The 22923-nt window shown below is 44.2% G+C and overlaps 2 protein-coding genes across 7 annotated transcripts in view; one reads left to right on the forward strand and one right to left on the reverse strand.

The window, feature by feature from the left end:
- ext1c (exostoses (multiple) 1c) overlaps positions 1 to 16749 on the reverse strand; it is a 71752-nt gene extending 55003 nt beyond the window's left edge. The window contains exons 1-2 of one of the 3 annotated variants that reach the window (XM_031866326.1): positions 16403 to 16749; positions 5747 to 7136 (exon numbers count right to left, since the gene is read on the reverse strand). In XM_031866326.1, coding sequence (XP_031722186.1) covers positions 5747 to 6693 — 947 coding nt within the window. In that variant the 5' untranslated portion in view covers positions 6694 to 7136; positions 16403 to 16749. Of the gene's footprint in view, positions 1 to 5746; positions 7137 to 8506; positions 11385 to 15377; positions 16379 to 16402 lie in introns of those variants that run through there. The other 2 variants (XM_031866325.1, XM_031866327.1) reach the window with 2 other exon arrangements.
- Positions 16750 to 18001: 1252 nt separating this feature from the next.
- LOC116393857 (probable thiopurine S-methyltransferase) lies at positions 18002 to 21910 on the forward strand. 4 transcript variants are annotated; one of them, XM_031866530.1, is made up of 9 exons: positions 18002 to 18334; positions 18799 to 18921; positions 19130 to 19222; positions 19343 to 19475; positions 20550 to 20602; positions 20897 to 20971; positions 21146 to 21231; positions 21372 to 21416; positions 21582 to 21910. In XM_031866530.1, the coding sequence occupies exons 1-9, from the start codon at positions 18273 to 18275 to the stop codon at positions 21716 to 21718; spliced, it is 807 nt and encodes a 268-aa protein (XP_031722390.1). In that variant the 5' UTR covers positions 18002 to 18272; the 3' UTR covers positions 21719 to 21910. The 4 variants fall into 4 exon arrangements, with proteins under 4 accessions (XP_031722390.1, XP_031722392.1, XP_031722393.1 ...); XM_031866532.1 differs by having other exon boundaries at positions 18003 to 18239; XM_031866533.1 differs by having other exon boundaries at positions 18003 to 18131.
- The last annotated feature ends 1013 nt before the right edge of the window (positions 21911 to 22923 follow it).

Genomic DNA, 22923 nt, shown 5'->3' on the forward strand with positions numbered 1-22923 from the left:
TGTGCTACCTTTTGTATCTCCTAAGCATCGCTCTCTTTCTTCCCTCCCCTCTCTGTTTTTCACACTCCTGCTCATTTGCATTCACTGTACAATGCACGTTTCTCCTCCCTTTCTTAGAGAACTCTCTAAAGTGAGGGAAACTAGGCCATTAGGCTGCAGCACAGCTTCTCCCTTGCTTCAAGTATCCCCTCTCTTCTCCGCTCCGTCTCTCTCTCTCCCACTCCGTCACCCTCCCTCCTGCACCGCTCTGTTCTCGCCTGTTACCCCCTAACTCGCCTGCGGTACCCCTCGCTCTTTTTCCCCTATTTTATTTTGTAATCTTTATCACATGACATTCTCCTTTTCTTCCTTTCTGTCTTGCTGCTCTTATTGCCTTGGGTACCACTGTGTCCTATACCTCCGACTTGTCTCATTGCTACTTCATTCTGTTTTCTCCCCTATCATCCATAATCCATGCGCGCACACACAGACACACACACACACACACACACACACACACTCAAACACCAAAATTCAAGTATTCCAGGCTGTTCCTATTCAGATTCCTTTTTCCCTATGGCGCATTTTTAATGGGATTTCTGGGTGCCATTTACCGATCATTCTGTAATTTAAAAGAGGAGAATTGTGTTAATAGAAATGGCGGGGACAGAGGTATTTAATCTTAACCCATTTTTAAAAACTATTCAGCTAACAACCATGGAGGTATTATCATTGTTTCATGAAGCTAAAAGGAGTGGGCCGTCTTGTGATGCGGTTTAAACCTGCACCAGCGTCATCTTCCTACCAACATAGGGTGAACACGGGTTGCAGACTAGTTTCTTTTCGTGAAAGGGCAACAAATAGGCTTTATTTGGATGATTCAGGCTAATCCTGAGACCCCAATCATTGGCGAGTTTTTTTAAAAGCTCTATGAAACCAGCTGACAGCATGGTCTGTGGATCCACACCTTGAATTCAAATGTGTTTTGGATGATGGAATTGCAAATCGGATAGTACAGGTGTAACTGCACCCAAAACACTTTGTGATCCGATCGGTGGTCGGGGTGTATTGTGACCACACTGGACCTGAGTGTAAATGCAATTGCGTTTTATGTGGGCAGAAATATGTCATCCCACACAAACAAGAGGAGGATGTGACGTTTGGTTGTTGGAGCTGGACAGAGTGATCGGATCACAATGTGGACACTGGAGACCACACACTAATACCAGGTGTAAACGTATACTCAAGTTAAATATCTACCTACAACCTGGATATGAGACACATTTCAATGCAAGGTGTAAAGGGGGTCATCGAGTAACTGGGAAGCAGTTTCTAGAAAGATACGCTGCTGCTGAATATTTAAGTTTTCAATGCGGTGAGGACCACAACAACATTCTGTTCCCCTCCATTGTAAATCCTGGGTAAATAAAACCTAAACTACCTGCTTGGGCCGACACCAGGTAAGAAAGAAATCATTTCCTAACTTTTCTTTCTTAACTTTAATTTCTAAAATGTTGTAAGTATGATGCTCTACGCACTCCTGAGCCTTTTGCACATGTATGCTTGTTACAGCTTAGTTAAGTTTAGTAAAAGATCTTGGTTCCCTAGAAGTTAAGTACGCTACGTAACTTAACTCAAAATAAATGTTGACTTTTTGGTTTCACACGGGACATCAACACCAGTCTTATTATTATGAATAATAATAATAATAACAATAACAATATTAGCGGTTATTATTCATAACATTATAATTGTTATTCAGTATTATTATTTATATTAATACAATTATTATGAATGTTAATAATAATAATTAATATTATTATTGTTATTAAGTATTATTATTACTATTCTTATGTCAATTAACAGTTTAAAAAAAAACAGGAACATTTTCCTTGGGGGCAGTCACTTTACAGTCCTATCCATTTTTGGGGGTGGGGGTTAAGGTTTTGTCATGTGCGGGTAAATGATGTCATGCCAGTCTATTGATCCGTCCGTCTGAGTCCCCCTCCCTCCTGCTTCCTCCTCCTCCCCCTCTTGTGCCGTTTGTCCGTCGGGTGCTTGTCCAGGTCCCTCGGGGCTAATCTGCTGGTGTACCAGATGCATGCGCTCATTAACCTGGTGCCACCTTCTAAGAGCCTCATTGACTGTGAACACAGTCTCTCACACACATACACACACACAATCTCGTGCATATATAGCAGTGACAGTCAAACACACAGACGCACGCTCCCTCGGAGACACAAACCGTTGTTATTATTAGCAGACTGGTTGTTCAGGTGCAGGATTCTTGGCAGGATATAGATTAGAAAAAGAGTGAAGGACTGAAGGAAAGGCATTAAGAGAAGGACAATATGCCAGCAGGCAGATGGAGAGGAGAGGGTGTGTCTCTACGTGGGTTTAAACAGAAACCTTGCTCATGCAGTTTGTTTATTGTCCTCTTCCCTTTCTTCTCTTCCCAAAAGGAGATTCAAAAGGATGCAAAAAGGGAGATGGGCCCTCACCTTCACTGCCTCCTCCCCCCCACATCCATCCTTCACACCTCTCCCTCTCCAAGGATAAAAGCCTCCTGTTTCCATGGAAAAAGACTTCACACAAAAAGGGAGAAAGGGGGGAAAAAAAGGTCCAGCTTTTTGAGTTTTTCTTACAAACGGCAGCTGTCCCTCACATCGCCACCCCCATTCACGCCCTCAGAGCCGTTGCCGTATCCAAATCTACCGCAAAATACCACATGGGACCCCACCACACACACTATCCTCCCCACCCCACAAACCCCCTGCCCACCTGGGTGTCTGAGTAGCGGGCTGTGTGGAATAAATGAGCTCATTCATGCAGTGTGGAGCAGCCCAACGTAAACACGCCTAAGGTAGCTAGTTATAGGCCACAGGAGGAACGAGTGTGCTTGGATCAGAACCATCGCCTAACTGCTGTTCCCATAGGGTCCACGGTATTTGAAAAGTCCCATTGTATAGATGCTTGATTTGAGCGTTTCATTTGATAGCACATGAAAACAACTCGCACCTACCGGTGCCTGAGATTTAAACTTGGGAGTCTAGCCGTTGGATTCTCTTATGGCCAGAAAGGTTCAGTCTGTCCGACAAGAGGAGAAGCAATTCAGAGAGATGCAGTTTAAAAAGTACACTGCGGGGCATTATGCAGCACTAAATCCTAAAGGAACTTATCATTAATCATTGACTTTAGTTTAAGTATTCATTTAACTTTTACAGGATAAGTTTTATTTTTACCATAGGTCCTGTGACATGAAAGTATGACTTGAATGAATGTGCTACCTAGTGGGGCTCAAATAATTAGTCAATCAATCAATTAGCCGACTGACAGAAAATGAATCGTCAACTATTATGACAATCAATTATTGTTGAATTCACTTTTCAAGCACAAAAGGCCAGACATCTAATGATTTTAGCTTTGCTTCACAAATGTGAGAATTTGCCATCTCTGGGCTTTGTTATTCAGACAAAAAAGAAGACAGTCATCCCCCCAGGCTCTGATTTTTCATTATTTTCTTACCTTTAATGAACTTATCTCGAGGAAATGATCAGCTAATTAATTGATAATGAAAGTAATTCACACTGTGTGTTCACTTAACTGATGAAATTAAGATGCTTTCAACCCCGCCTCCCAACCAATCGGACTCTGCTCGTCACGTGAGCGCCGCTTCACTCTGGATTTGGCTGTTAGAGAACTTTTAAACTTTTAGGACCAAATGATTTAAATAACGGCTACTTAAGTGTGAAAAACTGTGTTTGGGGTCCAATAGCATCACGGACACCGATGTTGTCATTACACGGTTTGGACACTACGTAACATTGGCTTCAAAGTCAGTTTAAATTAAAAAAAACGTTGAATAAAATAATTACAAATAATGGCAAATGATGTCACGGTAAAGTTAAGAGGAGAAGAGCATTCAAATGTATTTTAGAAAACATGTTTAACAATAAAATATTTACTTTTTGTAATTAGTAAATTGTTGATTTACAACAATTTTCAGTAGGACAGACCGGTAACGTCGTGATCGCTACAGTCATGTGACGCAGAGAAGACGTATTGCCTGACTTTCCTGTAGTGTGAGCAGTCTACTGGTAATGGCATACTTAATAATTAATTTAGTAGGCGGTATGCAGTACATACAGACTGAGTATGTATATGCAGTACTTTAGTATGCGAATTACAACACAGTCTCTCTCTTTCCCTCCCGTGTCAGTGCGTTCTGCACCATGAGACTATCCTTGTATCTGTGAATGGACAGGCACAGACTTTATAATGAGGAACTCTGTCAGCACTAAAGCCTCAGAGACTTGTATTGCAAAGTGTAAGTTAAGCAAGTTAGTGAAACACAGGAGCGATACAGCTCCTCTATATCAACTATTTAATGACTGCTGTATTAAACACATAAAAGATGATAACTCTGCATGAAACTGAACTTCAGTAGTCTGTCTTATTCATCATTCTCCAGCCCACAAATAAATCATAAACCTTTTGCAATTAGATACAAATAGATTTTAAAGCTTTTACATCTAATATTAACTCCCATAGACTCTAAATGACAGTTTTACAATCAAAATGTTCCTATTGAGCTCATGCATCTATTTCCATCTGTTTTTAAATCACTGTCTGAGCTCCAATAAGCCAGTAGGAGAAAAGCACACAGAGGATGAGACGTGTTTACCAAGCTGCTGCTGCTGCAACATGTATTAGGCAGATGGGTGTGGTTCCTTTTTTAACAGCTTTTTATTATTAAACACAACAATGGCGCTCACATACTTGAAAACCACTCTGTGAAAAGGCCAAAGCACATATAGGGCTGAAGTGGAAATATATATATTGTGTAACAGTAAATGCCTTTGTGCAAACCGTTTTCAAACCCCGGCAAAGGTCATATGATTAAATTAGTTGGTTTTAATAATACATTATTGCTCCAAGTATTGCAGATGTTGCGGGACTCTTATTTTACAATGTCTTTTATCCACTCCACTCATTTAAAACCAAAGTGGAAAAAGGCAAGCTTATCTCCCATGCAACAACAACAGCAAGACAAATGGAGAGACCGATTTAAGAATATAATCGTCATTCACACCACACAGCCGGCAGCGCTTTATTCTCTGAGCTAATCAGCAATTTCACAAAACCATTCTTTGTGGTGACCTTTGCTTTGGCTCTTTAGTTTCAGCTGTAATTAATTAGCTGTGGCTGTTTATTTCTTTGTCTTGAAGTAGTACACACCCAAATACAAAAAATTACTGCATGTGCACTGAACATTTCACAATACTCGTACTTGCTTGTCTATCATCCTATAAGATTTATCTACACTCATATATAGATAATAGAGGAGCTCAAGGTCAATTAATACAAGCTGAGCACATTACAACCCACTCTACTCATACAAGAACTGCTGTAAATAGTCCAGGGACTTGAGCCTGAGTCTAAAATCTTTGATCTCAATAGCAACTGCCAAACAGAAGAAAACCTAAACAGTCAGAACTTGTGCCGCCACAATCAAAGAGACTAAAATAACCAGTGGGAACCAAAAACTACCGCCGACACTGCTTGTAGGAAATCTGGAACAACTAAAAACCAATAAAACAGCATGTAAAGTTCAAATGAGAAGGCAAGCGGAACACCGCCATTGTGTATTTCCCATAAAAAAAAAATAACACTCGACACCGTTTCCTAAATCCTTAACACCTCACAGCTAATTTTAACGTCACCCCATTACTGCCCTCCCCCACTGGCCAGGTGACCCCCGTCTTACCTCTCATATTCCAGGTTGTCATGGTCACAGCGGGCGTCTTTGTGCTTCTCCCAGTCCTTCCCGTGGCGGCACGTCGTCAACGACACGATGTCCTTTCCATTGTGGATGTGATGAAGAGCGTTTCTGGTGTCTGAGCCGATGCCCGTGAGATAACGCTTCCCCTTGAACATCAGCAGGTACTTCCTTCGCGGCGGTATGGTGTTCCTCACCAGCCAGCCCCGCTCTCCGCCCTTCTGCGGGTGATCCTTTGAGAACAGCGGGATGGAGACGTCAAAGCCGGGCCGGAAATGTTCTGTGTTGAGGCTGGCCTTGGCCAAGATGGCCTGGCCGATGTTGAAGCCCAGGTCCTCTGTGTAGTTCGGCCAGGTGCCCGAGTACAGGTTGAAGATCAGGTGGTTCCGCCCGTCATTCCACAGCGGGTAACCCCGGATGCGTTCATCTACGTTGGGCACAAACTGTCCTGACAGCTGGTCCCGATCTAAGGTGTCTATCCCGAGCACGAACAGGCATGCCTCACGGGGGTCTGATGTGTAGTACCGGGACTCGGCGATGGACGTCAGGATCTTCCTGTAGCTTTCGGACACACGGTCATTTTTCTCTGACGGATATATATACACCCTGAACCCTTCCCTTCCTCTGCGGCGACACCGCGAGAAGTCAAAGCAGGTCTCCATGCGGCAGCGACTGTCCTTATAAATGGCGGACCACGCCTGGCGACGCTGGCGGGGCGACTCGGCAGTCCCGGGGTCCGTCTGGAGCTCACCCAGGTGGGCATAGCGGGGCAGGAAGGCCCTGTCGGTCCAATTGGGCCAGGGACGCACCACTTCACCCCGCTGGCGTGTCAGCAGCCGGAGCAGCCGGAGCTGGACTCCTCCACCCCAGTAAAAGAAGACTAGCCAGCAGCATGCACACAAGCCCAGCAGACCATACTTCTTACGCGCCTGCATGGGGGCCTGTCACAGTCTCTTTTTTTCCGCTCTGACACTCTCTCTCTCGTCCTCTGTTCTCCCTCTCCTCTGCCCCTCAGCTCTGTGGCCTCACAGGGGCGGGGGGGGTCTGTGACTTGTGACTTCTAACAAGGAGGTTCTTTTGAAGGACAATGCGTTAACAAGGACATCACTGCCTCTGAGGGTGGCCCGGTCCACTTACTTGCCATTTATGGTGACGCAATCTGAGTTACTGACTCCTCTTGCTCAGCCTCTTTCTGCCTTCCCCATTTAGTCTCAGATGTGCGTATTAGCCCGCGTCTGCTGTGGCGTGCGCTGCTTCTGCGTGCATTTCCTCCGCTGGCCGGCCTGGTTGGGAGTGATGAGGGGTGATTTCTCCGCTCTCTCGGGCCAAGCTTGCTGCCTCATGGTGCCTGGCGCGACCGCCGTCTGCAGGGCCCCTCCTAGGGGAAAAGTAAACAAACAAGAATGCAGATCAGTACACAGAGTTGTTGCTGCTCCTCGACCAACACGGAGACACCCTCCGGGGTTAGTCGTGAAACGGCCGTCTCAAGAGGTGCCATAACTAACAGTTTAGATTGTCCCGACAGGTATGAGCTTTCATTTCTGGACGGACATGTAATCTGCAGCCCCAATCACATTTCACACACACATTAAACCAAATAGCAATAAAGTAGCACCACTGGGCAATGTTTCACAGGCAGCAGAGGATTTTAAACTGTCAAAATCCCCTCTTCAGCCGGAGCTCATAAAGAGAGAAGTACAACCCAGTGCAAAGGCATCCATCCCCGACTAGCCACACAACAAAACCATCTCTTCAAGAAGTCCACCATCTCTCTATCTCCGTCCCTGTCTGGCCTCCACATTCCTGTGAAAAAGATGGATGTTTACAGGCTCATAAGTGCCAAGATGCGTGCTGCTGACTTCAGGAGTTGTCTTAGATGGGACTAGATATTATCGTGCTCTTCAAGCTCCAGTTCAACTGAGCCAGATACAGTTGAGGTGAAGTGAAGGAGAAAAGAAGAGTGTGTTTAGCATCTGAAATGGAGATTTGGAAGCGCAGAAGGAAAACAGAGCAACTTTATGGCTCTGGAACGGCCGTTCACCTTGGTGAGAGCGAGTGAAGGCTTTTTTTGTTACATATGCAAACGTTTTTTTTTTGTGTGTCGTATTTTTACTAAACATCCCCCCATAGCTCCACAACATGTACAGTATACCGGTGTGTGTGTGTGTGGGGGGGACGCCTCACAGTGAAGGGCAGTGTTCGTACTGCCAGCTGCGACACAAAGGCAGCTTTCAGGTCTCACCTGCCGCTCTCTCCCTCTACCTCTCATTCACATTCTCCGTGTCCGCTCCAGCCAAGCTGAAGTGATGCCTGCCTTCTCTGCTTGCAATAAAACAAACAGAACGCTGGTGATGTGGGCAAAACCACAACCCCCCTCAAAAAGGGTAGAGGAAATCAGGATGCATGTGTGAAGATAGCTGCTTTAGTATATACATATACACACACTGTATGATGTGGAGTTAAAACCTCAGCTTTGTAAGCTTGACCACAGTTTATCTACTGTAACTGGTTTTTAAACCGGATCCGTTAACTTAAAAAGACCTACAATCATCTCAATCCCAAAATTGGAATGGAATCCTACAACTTAAGATAAGCCCTTTTACTTGACTGTATAGGTTGACTGTAGAAGAAGCATAAGGGTATTTGAGGACCCTTAGACACATGCACTGCAACCCTGAATTTATCCAGAGGAGCTGTATGTGCGATCACAAATGTCACATGTCGGACCAGATACTAAGTGGACTGTACCTCGTCAGCTCCCTCGTACAAAGTCCCTGTAACGTCGGTTTGAGAACCATGTCTGAATGGAGTCGGTCATCGTCTGGAGAATTCGCAGCGAGCGGGTGGGCGTGATGACTGAGAGTGAAAAAGAAGGGTAATTTACAAGAAGACGCCAACCAAAATGTCCAACTGAGGGGCCGACGAGATCCGTGGACTTCTGACGGTAAGGGGCGACGCCAAAATCGTCATACAAGTTCAAAGGAGGACAAGAGACTCTGTTGTTTATGACCCGATTACAAACCGGCCCTCCGTGACTGCCGTGTTTTCGCGTCATGCCCTGCCGCCTAAACCAAACGGAGCATTACCAGTAGGTGAGAACGCCTCTTGACAATCTCCTGTTGTGTGCCGAGTGTGCGGACCCGATACTCCAGACATTGTCCAGAGTTCGAATGAGAAAAGGGCTCGAGCCTTTCTTACTGTGCCAGTGTGTGAACACCACAGCCGGTGGCCAAACTGCACCGAATAATTCAGGTGAGCTACTCCGCCGGTTGAGGTGTCCGCGGTTGGTTTTTGGCACCTTCGTTGTTCTACTTCTCTGGCCGCGACTATAGCAACCTGAGCAGCAAGCAGTCCGAGTTAGGGAGTAATAGACACTTGGGATCCCGTTACATACTCCTCATCAATAATTCACTTGCTCCTTTGGTTAAGGCATTGATTTTCCTCTCTTTATTTTTTATACACCCTGCCACCAACGCACACAATTAGACCTCAATCTTCTTCAGGATATACGCTCCGGTGAGAGATGGGTACGAGCTCAGTCCCGATGATTTGTGGTTGTGGGGATAATTGATGATGATGATGGCATGAAGGTGTAATAGAAAAGTGATGGAGGGTATATCATTATCATTGTGGTAATGATGATGGGCGTGAAGAATTTATTCCGTTGCCTTATCTAATCAAATGCCAGTGAACGCCATTGCTTTTGTTCGTCTACCTGCAGTTGTCTACTAAAAGAAATTTACATTGATTTAAGGGCACTGAGGTCACTCCATTACAGTTGGATCAACAATAGGGGTTTCCATTTCCACGCTTTAACTGCCATTTCGCAATAAGACACAATTAATATATTTCTTTAAACCTTCACTTGTTGCCCTTTATTCGATTTAACTTATCAAACACTAGCAGCTCAAATTTAAATTGATTTGAAAATGACAATACGAGGAGACATTTCTCAGGCAATGAGGTATTCCAGGTTTCGACGAGGATGGAGGATAAGAAGTGAATTGAACATAATCATTGACGATAATATAACAGGATATTGGGGGCATGAAACTACTCATTTTTAGAAGACATTTGTTGTTCAATAATTTCCTCATATTACTGCCTGACTGCTCCAGGTGTGAGAAAGCCTCTGTGCACAACACCGGTATATTGATCCCTACCATCCTACTTCTGTGCGCCAGGACAAACTGTACATTGGCAGTTTGTGGCCATTAACAAGGAACAATAATGATGAATGTAAGCCAGTGGAACTCCAGGGCATGCCCGGACCCGTCAATATCCTGAGAGCTGCAAACCAGCGAGGAGACACACACGTACTGGATGCAGACACACACACACACACACACACACAGGTAAGTGGCTTTAAGTGGTGAGAGAAGTCCCTCTGTCACAGATCAATGAAGGATCATTACGGTTGGGTGACTAGCACTGGAAAGAAATCACAAGGCTCATTGAATAGAGGGGCCTGAAGGTGGAGAGACAGAGTTCAAGGAAAGGTGAGGGCAGCATTCAGAGCTCTGCCATCCCCCCCCCCCCTTGTCATTTGTTTCCCCATATAAATCATCTCCACTCGAGTCCTACACTTCATTCCTTTCTTAGAGTTCCTCCCCTCACCTCCTTTTCCTCTTCTACTGAACCGAAGCTAACCGAAGGTTTTCCCGTAGAAACAATAACATTTTTGACACGGTCTTCCTTTTTTCAATTATTCCTGCTTCATCCTCAAAAGAGGGCTGGGGGAGGTGGGCACACAGCACTTTAATCACAGACACGAGGAACACACTCAGCAAGGCCAACAATTCTTTGATCATACTTTCGCCTTGAGTGCAAAGGAAACTACCAGGAAGGTTCACTTAGAGAGCGAGCAATGAAATTGTGTCAACACTGCAAAAGAAGAAAAGAAAAAATAATGTAATGATGCACGCAGCATTAAATTCAGCTAATAAAAAGTGGCAGGTGGATCGTGTACCAAACGAAAAAAGTACCTTTCAAGTTGTTTGCTCACCTTACCGTACCTCTTTAAAATGCTACAGTTTTGAGGAACTCTCCCACTGAACATGCCCTGATTTAAAGTGATAATCTTAAAGAATTTCATGAACTCAAACCCCGTTTTCTTTACCATTTAAGGTCGGTACTATTTCAGCAATAGTCGGCATGCCCGCCTCCACATTCTCAGCAGCGTAACCAACTTTACCGTACCTTGCTGTTGTGTGGAAATCTACTCACACCGTGTGCAGCATGAAATCAGATCGCAGTTACAACCATTATTGACCGACTTTATTAAAATAACATGAGTTTGTTAGGCTGGCCTGTAAGCAGATACTCAAGTTTGGATTTCTGGAAAAGTAGCTGCTCAACGAGTAGTCGCTGCCGTATTAAATTGCACTTGCTGATACCACAAGTAACCACGGGCGTTGTGAAGTCAAACAGGACTGACATGATACATTACAACTTTAAAAAGGGCCGGACTTCCTGTTGAATATAGTCCGATCTGGAGGACATGGAAGGTCCATACTTAAAAGCACAGGAAAGGAACAAGTGGAGGGGGATAAAAGGTGAGGATGAAGGACATTGAAGCGGGGTGGAGGGAGAGAATGACGAGACGTAATGATCGATATTTCATGGATGACAGCTGGACCACTCCCTTTACTTCCTGCCCTCGATCTCTTCCCGTCTGAGGGCCGTAAGGGCGTGCCTCAACAGTTTCTACCTGCTCTGAGATTTCAACAGAACTACACTATTAACTTGGGGTAAACGAAATTGAAAATATGCCGTCTCACCTGTCTCCCTTGAATTGTGTTTACGCAACTGTGGTTATGCAGGCTTTGACAGTAAATGAAAACTGGCGTTCTCTGAAATGGGTGTCACCGATGACGGCCCTCTGCAGGAAATTCAGCATTTGTCAATTTGTGTTTTTCTTCCACCAAATTGCATATTTTTTTATGAAGAGATTTCTGCCTTTCGGGAACAGATTGGCTTTTTTCCCCCTCGTTTGCTGTTTTCTGGCTACAGCGCCGGTGCTGAGCACTTCTGACATTGTAAACGCCCAAAATCAAATCCAGTGCCATTACAGTCATTCTCCGGGTAGCGGAGTCATTGTCACTGTATGAGCCGTAGCAGCAGCAGCATTATTATGTCTGCTTGATTTGATGATTTGGGCAGAGACATAGCAGGTGTTAAATCGATACTGGACGGGCCAAATGCCTGGTAAAATTATATTTCCATTCCTTCCCAAATGATATGGTTAGCTTATGAAGACCGTTCACCTGAATGATGGACGCCTAGCATATGCTGACAAAAATCCTGGGTGAGTGCACTGTATAAATAGCGGTTTTCGGCGGCAGCAGGCCTTTCAGCGCGTGCCTGAACTATACTTACACACACATCTGGCATGAGTGTTTTTGCTATCCTAAAGCTGCCGACATATTAGTTCAGCAAAATGAAGTGTTCTGGAGAAAACACAAATCTTGCGGTGAGGCGAACGGCTCGGTGGAGCTAAAATTAAAAGCCCGGACTCTGTCATTACGGGCCTGAGGGATGTGACATCGTGACCAGAAGATAGCCGCACTGCATTCTCTGTGTTATTGCAGTGGTTCTACGTCTTTTTTTCCGCTTGTGACCCTTTAAAATTGAAGCTCTGTCTAGTTGTGACCCCTCAGTACAGGTTGAATATGTCACAGAATGGAGGCAAGTTTGAACAGAGTCAAGTGCAGTATAATACACTTGCTCTGATATCTAGTATATGGAAATAGTATCGGAAATGGGGTATGATTTCATGAATATCTCATGGATAACAACTTTAAAATAGCCGACATCACAAGGGAAAAGCAAATATCAGGAAAACATAAACCTAACTTCTCCCGACCCCTCTGCGGGTCCCGACCCTCAGATTGGGAACCACTGCGTCCTTGTCTTATGACCGGAGGGGCCGGTCGAGCATGGAATTTGTGTATGGAGTCTGTGTAAATGTGAATGTCTGCATAGTAGCAGGGTGGCATTTCTATGTCTTTGTGACTGCGTACAACCTGAGCAGGAGTCACTGAGCGTGTGAAGTTTGTCAGTATATCAGTCAGTCTGTGGCAACCAAAGAAAAAATCCTGCTGTGGTTGAAAAAAGAAAAGAAAAAAGGGTCCGTCTCTCCTGACAGACCTGCATTAAAGGCTTACGACAGGGATGTGATGCAGGTTCTATTTTCTGTCCTCACCTACTAGTTGGCCTTTGAAATTGAGGGGCGCTTTACACTCCCACACACCATATGCATACATAAGCAGACACATACGCATATGTGCAGTTAGGTCAATGCTGAGAAAATGGCTTTTTACTGGATAAAAAACAATCTCTCTGTCCACACAGGAGTATTTTTCCATTGGATCGACCACCTCGGAACCATAATGACCATAAACTTGGTTCTTTTACAAGGCCATTTTCATAATGTGGATAACAGCACGTTCTCCTCCACCTTAATAAAACACAATAAAATAGTTGCCCTGCTGAGGGGCTCTGACGCGGTTAATAAGATGTTTACCTCAAGCAGCACGCCCTGCGATGCGACCAGCCTCCCGACCGCGCTCACATTCCAAAACCCAGGGTAATTACTAGCTGGTTTGATTAATTATGTCCCCACAATATGCTGCACTCCAACGCCACAAGTGCTAATTAGCAGAACGAACACGATGGGTATGAACAGTTATTAGGGGGTTCAAGCTCGGGCTCGGAATTGGGCAAAGATGTGTACAGAAGACGTGCGGATCAGGCTCGGATCAGACTTGTATCACGCGGACAAAGACCGAGATCGCGGCTAACACTGGCGTACAGAAGCCTGCTGAGGTCACCGGTACAGCAAGTGCACACTGCTCTGCGTTCAGGGTGCCCGGCTGTGCACCTGACAACACACACGCACACCGTGTCTTCAAATCCATCCGCCTTATTAACCGTTCCTGCTCGCAGTGCGTTCTGCCTGCAACTCATCTTATCTCTGCAGCTTCGAGCTAGAGGCGGACTCAGATCACATCAACCTATAAACACTATGACCTTGACAACACAGGGAGGATATAGGACTGACCCTGGGATGAGGAAGAAGGGGGCACATTCCAGACGGGGGGGGGTCAATTAGTAGAGTTTCCCTGACATCTGAGGTTAGCTCGTGCAGAATACCGCTTAAAAAGATCTTGTGAGGAAAAATGAATTGATTTCAAAGCTTCTTTCTCCCACCGACCATACTACGTATAACACTAATTGTAAGTACGACATACTAATACTGTGTTGTTTTTTACCCTCAAACATGATTTTCATTTCCTAATTTGTACACAGGTATAAAAAGTGCACGTGAATACGTGATGACTTTGCACAGTGACCCATCAGGGTTAATAGCTTCTTAAAAAGGTGGCACGCGGATATTCACAACCCCTCCAACGACTGCCTTGATTATGTAAATGCCCAACACATCTGGAATATGAACACCTCTGTATTGGCCAACGCTTCGACGAGACATGATTTGTGCTTCTCTTAATCACCGGGGAGGTTATTAAAGAACCAACGTGAATGCAAAATCCCATTAAGACGAGGGGGCTGCCGTTACAATGAAGTCATTTCAGAAATGAGATGAAATCCAGTAGCAGCATCGGGGATCCAGGCTCCCCAGAGATCCGTGTTATTATCCGTGATAATAACAGCCCTTTATTTAGGATCATTGGAGTCGTTTTTTGTTTTTTTACATCAAATAAAACAACTAGAGAGTTGTAATGAATTACTGCAGTGAACTCTTGCAGCCTTGTTTTGTTTCTTTGGGATTCATTAATACGTGGAGCACTTAGTAGCATGTGAAAGGAGGAAATGCTCGTCTCTTTCCTGAGCTACTGTAGCTAAGATATATATTGAATGCAAAAAAAACACACGACCAAGACAACCAGAAGACAGAACAGAGCATTCTTTGTCTGGACTACAATAAGAGGACACAGCCCTGCGGTGCGTCTCTGTTTAATGGGAACGTAACGTGTAAGTCGGGTGTTTCAAGATAACTCATATAAACGGTAATTGCCTAGAGCTCTTAACAAACACTTAATTATCTTCAGAATTAAATATGATTTTGTTGTGCTGCCTGCTTGAGGACTTTAAAAGGAAGTGGTGTCATATGATGAGCACACTGCCTTCGAGTTCTGCTCACTATCTTCATCAGTAGGCCGCTTATGTCAGCAAAGACGATATATTAATTAAGGCTCTACTTCAGTATATTTTAAGATTGAAGTCATTCTGATGTTCTAACTACAATCCTGCACTAGCAAACTGTATGACAGCTGAACAAGAGGCAACATTAGTTCATATTCTTGGATGTGACCATAGCCTACTAATGTGCAACCCACAGCCCATCTGAGCAGTGGGAGAAGTGGATCATCTGCCAAAACATCTCAACGCCTGCTGCGGATTTTCCCCAAAGCTTAGAGAATTGACGTAAGGCTCATTTAGGAGCCACATAACGCACAATTATCTACAAACATCAATAGAATTACAGTTAATCATTTAGGTCCATGAAGGCATCGCGCATACAGTGACCCCGCTACAGCGTTTGAACGCTAACGCGCGGACGTCTGTCTTTCTAAAGATGCCACCTATTCAGCCCTACCTGTCAGAGGGATACCGAGAACCGTTGCAGGTGTCGGCGGCAAGTTCCTCCGGTTCTGAGGCGGCAGGTTCGGACTCCACCTGAAATCACTACAGCTGCGCACTGAACTGTTGAGCGTCCTGCTCAGCCGGCGCTGCTACCGATGACACCAGCTGCACGGGCTCATAAACACCAACTTCTCCTGCTCGCGGGGTGACCGCGCTCTCGACGTGCGAGCCTCCCGACGGTACGATTAAGTTACGAGGCTGACAAAGCGCGAGCGCAACGCACGCGTCAGGACGCGTCCAAACAAACAGGCTAATGAGGCGGAGTGTCCCGCTGCCCCCTCGCGTCTGTCCTCCAAAATATCCCCAAATCTGTCGCTCGACGATACGTCGGGCTCTCCTGTATTATCCAGCATGCACCTCTCGCATTCAGAGCGCCGTGGACCGCATCGTCATCACCCCCCCTCCTCCTCCTCCGCTGCTCCGAAAGCCACCTGGAGTTGCAGAAACATGCTGCGCCCGTCAAATAGGCTAAAGACGGGCAGCATCGTGAGAGTAATTCGGTGGTGAATTAATGTGCCCCATGTTGCACTTACGGCGAGTTCAGGTTACAGTTCATCTCTGAACAGTAGCCCACAACAAACGGTATTCTATTGCTCCTTTGTGATTCACCTGTGTTTCCAATCTCAACATCTGAGCAGCGTGAGTGACACAAAGGTGCGCTGCTGCACGAGACGATAGCGACAAGGCTGCCAGAAGCACTTTACCGACACATGTTCCTGGTTTTACAATCGCAGCCTGATGTCTGGGGACAATCGAGCGGTTCGTTGTATTTGTATGAACGGGGCTCCACTGATGCCTTTTAGACAATGAGCGAGATGTGGAAATCTCTGTAACTCTGAATGCAGAAATGAAATCTACGATCTCACAGCAGACACATCGGTCCGTCCGTGTGCACCACAATGAACACAGCATCTAAACAGACAGCAGACAATCACACGCTGCGCTGCGACTTCTCCCCGACGGAGAGCTCGCCCTTACCGGGTGGCGAACTGACGTCGTCCCCTCGCTGGTAGTTTTCCTTTTCACACCACGGCCGGGCATTTGCGAATCAATTGCAGCGTGCAAGCGCAGGCCTCCCCGTCTGGATATGAATGATGAGAGTGCGTGTTAAATTGTCCATTTTCCATATCCACAACAGTCTACACACGACCCGCCCCCGGGCGCCGGTGATTGGTGCAGAGGCTCCTCGACGTCTTCGTCGCACCGTAAAGAAAAACACACATCTGGATGCGACCGCCGCACAACTGGAGCGCTTTGGGAGACACCGAATTACGCACAGGACTTGAACCAACATGGAGGGGCGTGCCATTTATCATCGTGGCTGCAGATAGCAATCTCGTCACCTTTGTGGAAACTATGGTTTCAAATGCATCGGTGTAAACACTGGGCCACCATGATGATGAAGATGGTGATGATTGTGTATGACGGACACTAATGTGGGAGGTTGTTTGTTGTTTCAGCAGCTGAATTAAGAGAAGAATAGTCGGCTATAGGCCAATAATGACACAATGTAGCGTAACGCTTTATCATCAAAATAAATTGCAATAATGGGCTTCTATATTTCTGCAACAACTCCACATATTAAGGACATGCATGAGGAGGCCCAAAGACGCAATTCAACGGGAGACTGTTTTGAGATGCACCACTTGCAGCAGTATTTTGGTAAAAGCTTAGACTTTATATATTGCGTTAGTGTAGCGAGTGTGTTCTAAAATGGTATGTGTGACTGCCTGATATCAGTGCACGTGCACGTTTAATGGGGTACAACATGGTGATATCACGGGGAAGCAGAGCTGAGCATCACTGAGCGCCTCACTTCCACCGTGAAACCAGCATTTCTGAGACTCTTGCGCCGCTCTGTGTCCGGATAAAGGCATCGCCTCTGCTTTCTGTCCCGCTGCGTGATTTCACATTGTCTGTTACTTTGGAGGAGCATCTAATCTCTGGATTTGTTTCCTGGCTCCAGCGAGACGAATCACTGAGCAGCAGAGCAGATATCCCTGAGGATTGGTGACAGCTGTCACAGTCGGAATGCGGGTTTCTGCATGCTTTTACATAAAAAAAAAAAAAAAAAAGGGAAATGATAATAAAAGCGCACCAAGAATCAAAATGCCATAACTGTTAAACAATAAAAAATGTTGAATAAATAAATCGTATTTAACCATGACAATCGAAATTCGGGTTTTCTTTTTTAATAACTCTACAGTGGTCAAGAACGGTGCTCCAGACACAAATAGTTTTGAAGTCCAGTTAAATGTGGACATGCCCAAGTGGATGAATCACTAGATTCAAATTATGCAGGATTTTGAAACGCAAGGACCCCTTCACGAACCATTGCTAGATCCCTCAGAGAACAACAGAGCAGATACATGGAAGCATATACTCAGCAGTGGGGAACACCATTTTCTTAAATGTGATTAGTGTGCTCATAACGTACAATAACCGTTAGGCCCAGGGGCACGCATTTACAAGGGAGCTAATATTGTTCAGTCCGATGCTGGCATCTCCCATACTTCCCATGAACCAGAATGCAGCATCAGGCTCCTCCCGAACCAGAAGTGAAACCGGGAGATATTTGTGTTTTTAATCCCCGGGCTTCGCCTGTCAGGCAATGCTTTCCTGAAAGTTCAACTACTTGTACTTTCGCCGCGGTTGTCAAACCACAGCAGCAGTGAGACGCACAGGTCACCTGACACACCTTACCCAGGTCAATAAATAGCCACAGAGGTACGCGTGTATCCAGTGGAACGGTCGCATGATCAACGCTGTCGTGGTGTGTCGCTGAACAAATATTAGCTGTCTTCTTTGGGCAAAGGTAACGTTCCGCTCTTGGTTAGAACCGGCAAACATGCGGGATGCAGGTTCTCTTTTTAAAGTACTTTGGCCGCTTTTAAGCCGGGCTGCTGTTGGGTAAGCGTGCACGAGCTTGACATTGTTACAAACTGAGTCGATTCTGCTCATAATCTGACATTTGATTCCATTCTTCAGAGCATAGCAGTGAACTCCTTCATTTAGTTTACATTAGAAAATACTTCCGTTATTCAAGCCGTGTAGGAAATTCCTCCTTACGTCAGAGTTTGATAACTCACGTGACGCTGGAGCAGTTATTCCCGTTAAATGATTATGCAGTATTTGCACATTGTAGGGCTCAGATTAGCTACTCTATTATCGGTACATGACCTTTAACCTCTGTCTGCTCTGATTCTTCTGTAATTATGCACCAGAAGAGTCTTGGACCAATGTAACAACCCTGTTTACCCCCCCCCCCCATCATGCATTCACCATGCAGTCACGTGCACAGTCTCCAGGCACACACATGAATGCTGTTATCTCCATTGTTTACCGTCTCTCCTCTCCATGTCCTCCTCCTGTAGTTGGGGTCAGACAAACATAAGCAGCATGCTGGCACCGCAGTCGGATCGGGTCATGGCGCTTGGTGAATGGGAGGAACGCTGGCAGGAGGACAGAATAGGTTTCCATCAGCCTCACGTACACAAGTAAAGGCCCCACTATTACCCGTTTTACAAAAGTCTTCCAAACGCATGCGTGGGTTTTACAAGATTGGACTATCAACTCGGCTAATTCAGTCTACACATCGCCATCTCGCTCAGATATTGTATGTTTTTCATAAGGTTGACAAGTTTAAAAGTAACCCTAACTATTAAAAACACACCCAAAGTTTGTCTGGTGTTTTTGTTTTGACAGGATGCTGGAGAACAACATCGATAAAGTTCTTTCTGGACGGACGGGAGTTCGCTTCTTCTTCCCTCTCTGTGGGAAAGCTCTAGATATGAAGTGGTATGAAAACACATACTATATCCAATAAGGAAGATGACATTTAGTGTTCACATTGTCGGTGATCACTTCTGCTATTAAAAATGTATACGATCATAATTCCTTCTACTGTGGGAATCCCAGGATAGCAGACATGGGCCATTCAGTGGTGGGAGTGGAGATATCTGAAAAGGGTATCAAACAGTTCTTTGAGGACAACAACATGACGTACAGCGAGGAGCCCGTCCCTGCCATACCTGGAGCAAAAGTTTTCAAGGTACGACCTCTCACACCGCTCTGCAAAGGTGAGGATACTAGTCTATGTTATGACTAGTGCTGGCCAACGATTAAAATATTTAATCGCAATTAATCGCATGGATTTTTTGCGATTAATCGCATTGTTATGGCAAAGTTCAATAATGAAGTCAAAAGTAGTGTATTGCGCACTTTTATTTTAAAAGTACTGCTATATGAACAAAAGTGCAATAACATTTGGTTCACGAGATGCAGGTAGCATGTTTTATACTTAATGTGAATATAATTCATACTTTGTTGGCATCTTATTCTGAAAACCGGATGTTCGTCTGAAGAAACCGGATGTTGTCTCACGTTAATCTTTCCGCTAACTTTCAAAGTCCTTCACTCGCTCCCGATCTGTGCCGTTTAAATGCGTTTACCGTGAATTTCAGCATATAGGTGCACTAAAATGTAAGTGTCTGCTGAGTTGACCATGGAGATCTGAGTGTCTGCTGACTTTACCGCAGCGATGTCCAGTAGTCTCCAGGGAGAGCAACAGCTGGTGCAGCTTCTCTCTTTATTTCTGCCCCTCGACCAGAAGCGGAAGTCGCCTTTTCTCTACGGCAACCCTGAAGGGACATATCATCTCCAATACAAAACGATAAACATGACAGTCTGTTACAATAATAATAAATTTAAAAAAAGTTTATTTATTTATTTTTTTTTAATTATTATTATTATTATTATTATTATTATTATTTATTTTTTTTTTTTCCATCTCAAAAGGCTCAAGGACACACACACACAACTGACTATAGGATGTTAGCTGGCTTTTATCCCACTGTTCTTGTCATCCTCTTGTTATGTCTATGTATTGTCTCTTGTCTTTCAATTATAAAAAATGCGTTAACGCGCGATAAAATGATTGTCGGCGTTAATTAATTCATGCGTTAACGCGTTAACTTGCCCAGCACTAGTTATGACATATTGTATTAATGGTAAGTATGCCAAAAGTCCAATTAGTTGGGACCCATATGTGGAAGAGTAGCTGAAAGACATGATGCATTCACACGGATAAGGACACACATGTTAATCCATGTTGTATTCTTTACAGAGCTCGGAGAGAAATATCTCCCTGTATCAATGTGACCTGTTCAACTTCTCCAGGTCAGTAGACTGAATGTGTTTTTATCCCTTTGTTAAAGATGTTGAATAGGCCTTTTTCACAGCTGCCATTTTGACATGTCATAGCAGGGAGAACACAGGTGAGATTAATAATTATATTCCCATTTTATTGAGTGTGTCAGTCATTCTAGTGAGCCAGCATGCTCAATACAAGGACCCTGGCCCACCTAAATGAAACTGAGCCATAACTAATGGAATCTATTACACCTGTGGTTACCCTGCTGCAGTGACAGTGACGGGTAAATGTTGTACACAAACTATTTTTCCATTTCACAGTTCCATTGAGGGTCAGTTCGGGGCAATTTGGGACAGAGGCTCTCTCGTGGCCATCAACCCAAGAGACAGAGAAAAGTAAGACGAGTTTGAGTAACCCTCCATTGAGATGGGGAGATTTTTCTTCAGACGCAACAAAGCAGATTAGTTGTAGTTTAAAAAATATGACACCAAATCAATCTAAAATTAAAACCTATGAAATTAACATCAGGCACAGTTTGGTAACATTTTGGACGTGCACATTCTCCACAGGTATGCTGCTCTCATCATTTCTCTCATGGCCAAAGACTGCAGATACCTTTTGGACACTTTGTTGTACAATCCTGAATCATATGGCGGTAACTGTCCATACTTTTCTCTAGAACACAAAAGAATACAATTCATTTATGTTGCAGTTTAATATGTCAAATGTGGGGTTGCTGTGTTTTGTATCAGTTTGTTGAAAAGTAAGATATTTGTGACTGTATTTGCCTTTCAGGTCCTCCCTTTTTAGTGCCCGACGAGCAAGTAGCAAGTCTGTTTGGTGAGTGTTGCTACGAACGATCATGGCTGAGTGTGTTTGTGCCACAATAAAACTATAAGTCAACCACAAACAGAGAGTGAACAGCACTATGGTACTGTAGAAAGTTGCACGTGGATGCAGGTTAGACTACGGAGGCTGACATTAAGTTGCATTTCCTTTCCTCAGGGAACAGCTGTGATTTGGAGCAGCTGCAGTCGCTGGATGCCCTGGATGCCCTGACTGCCCTGACAGACAGACAGCGACGCTGGGGACTGGACTACCTGACTGAAACTGTACACCTAATCACTCCCAAGAGCACTTAAAGCAAGTTTAGGGAGAAAAACAGATCTTGGGCATTTAATTGCAAACAATGGGCCTTTACTGCTTAAACATCTTTTTGGGGAGGAAATAAAATGACAAGAGAACTTCTAAAAACAGTTTTAAATGCATGCCTTTGTATAAGATCTGTAACGAAGTTTGGAATGCTTGGCACTTTTTATATAATAAAATGCCTGCAAAACAAAGACTTGAGAAAACAGAATTTACAACAAAGAAACAAATGTAAGATATGAAATTCAGTCATCAAAGCAAAATGCTCAAGAGTTGATCTCAGAATTAGTTTTTCACATGAAGGCTACTGTATACAGTTTTTATGGCCTTCCAAATCTGACTCAGTTTCAGGGTATTAATGATTAGATTTTTGTCTTGGGAATATGCTGGTATGGATATGGTGTACTTTATACATTATTAACCTGCTTTTGATTTTTTTATAAAGATATCAGTCTTTGAAATCATCCTTAATCTAAAAGACATATGCACTTCTTTGAACAGTCATCAGACTCAAACATTTCATTGTAGGTGCATTCCCAAAAAAGATCAATTAAGTTTCACTTTCCACAAAAAGCAAAAGTATCAAAGTTGTATTTAGACAAATATATGAATAAAAAGCAAAAGGTAATAAGCTTTTACATATTTTTTTCATGAGTGAGACTGCACCTGCATTCCTTTCTTCAGTATCAGTTATTGCAATACATTTATGCCATTTTTCAAATGTTTTCATGTGTACTTTATTCTTTATTTACTCAACATTTTTGATTTCATACAGCAGTAGAGGCCACAGGGCGCTATTGATTTCAAATGTCAGGCACAGTGGAATGAAGGAAGAGGATTTAAACGTGACTTGTTTTCGGATGCATAAATTCAGAAGTCATCTTCAGCTCGCTCAATCTTCCTGACGCTCCCAAAATACATGCACACACACACTTTAATAGGGATACACTATTATGTTGTCTGGCATCCAATGATAATTCACAGAATGAGCAACACCACGGAGGAAATTAGCAGACCTTTAACAGGGGGACCACTCTGGATCTTGCATATTGATTTGCACATTAATTCCAACATACAGTTGAGTAGAATAGTTTCCCCAAATGATCTCAGCATAAGTATTAGCCTCCTCCTGCTGAGTGTGTTTACATGCAATGTGTTTATCATAGCCGTCATTCTTGTTTATTCCCAGACTACTAAG

The sequence above is a fragment of the Anarrhichthys ocellatus genome, unplaced genomic scaffold (genome assembly GCF_004355925.1).
Source record: "Anarrhichthys ocellatus isolate YVR2014 unplaced genomic scaffold, GSC_Weel_1.0 scaffold35, whole genome shotgun sequence".
NCBI lineage: Eukaryota > Metazoa > Chordata > Actinopteri > Perciformes > Anarhichadidae > Anarrhichthys > Anarrhichthys ocellatus.

What these genes read in the sequence shown, in the direction of transcription:
- LOC116393857 (XM_031866530.1), top strand. Translation starts at nt 18,273, where the DNA reads ATGCGGGATGCAGGTTCTCTTTTTAAAGTACTTTGGCCGCTTTTAAGC. An exon ending in CATCAGCCTCACGTACACAA is followed by an intron (nt 18,922 to 19,129) that starts GTAAAGGCCCCA and finishes TTGTTTTGACAG; the next exon opens with GATGCTGGAGAACAACATCG. An exon ending in CAATCCTGAATCATATGGCG is followed by an intron (nt 21,232 to 21,371) that starts GTAACTGTCCAT and finishes TTTGCCTTTCAG; the next exon opens with GTCCTCCCTTTTTAGTGCCC.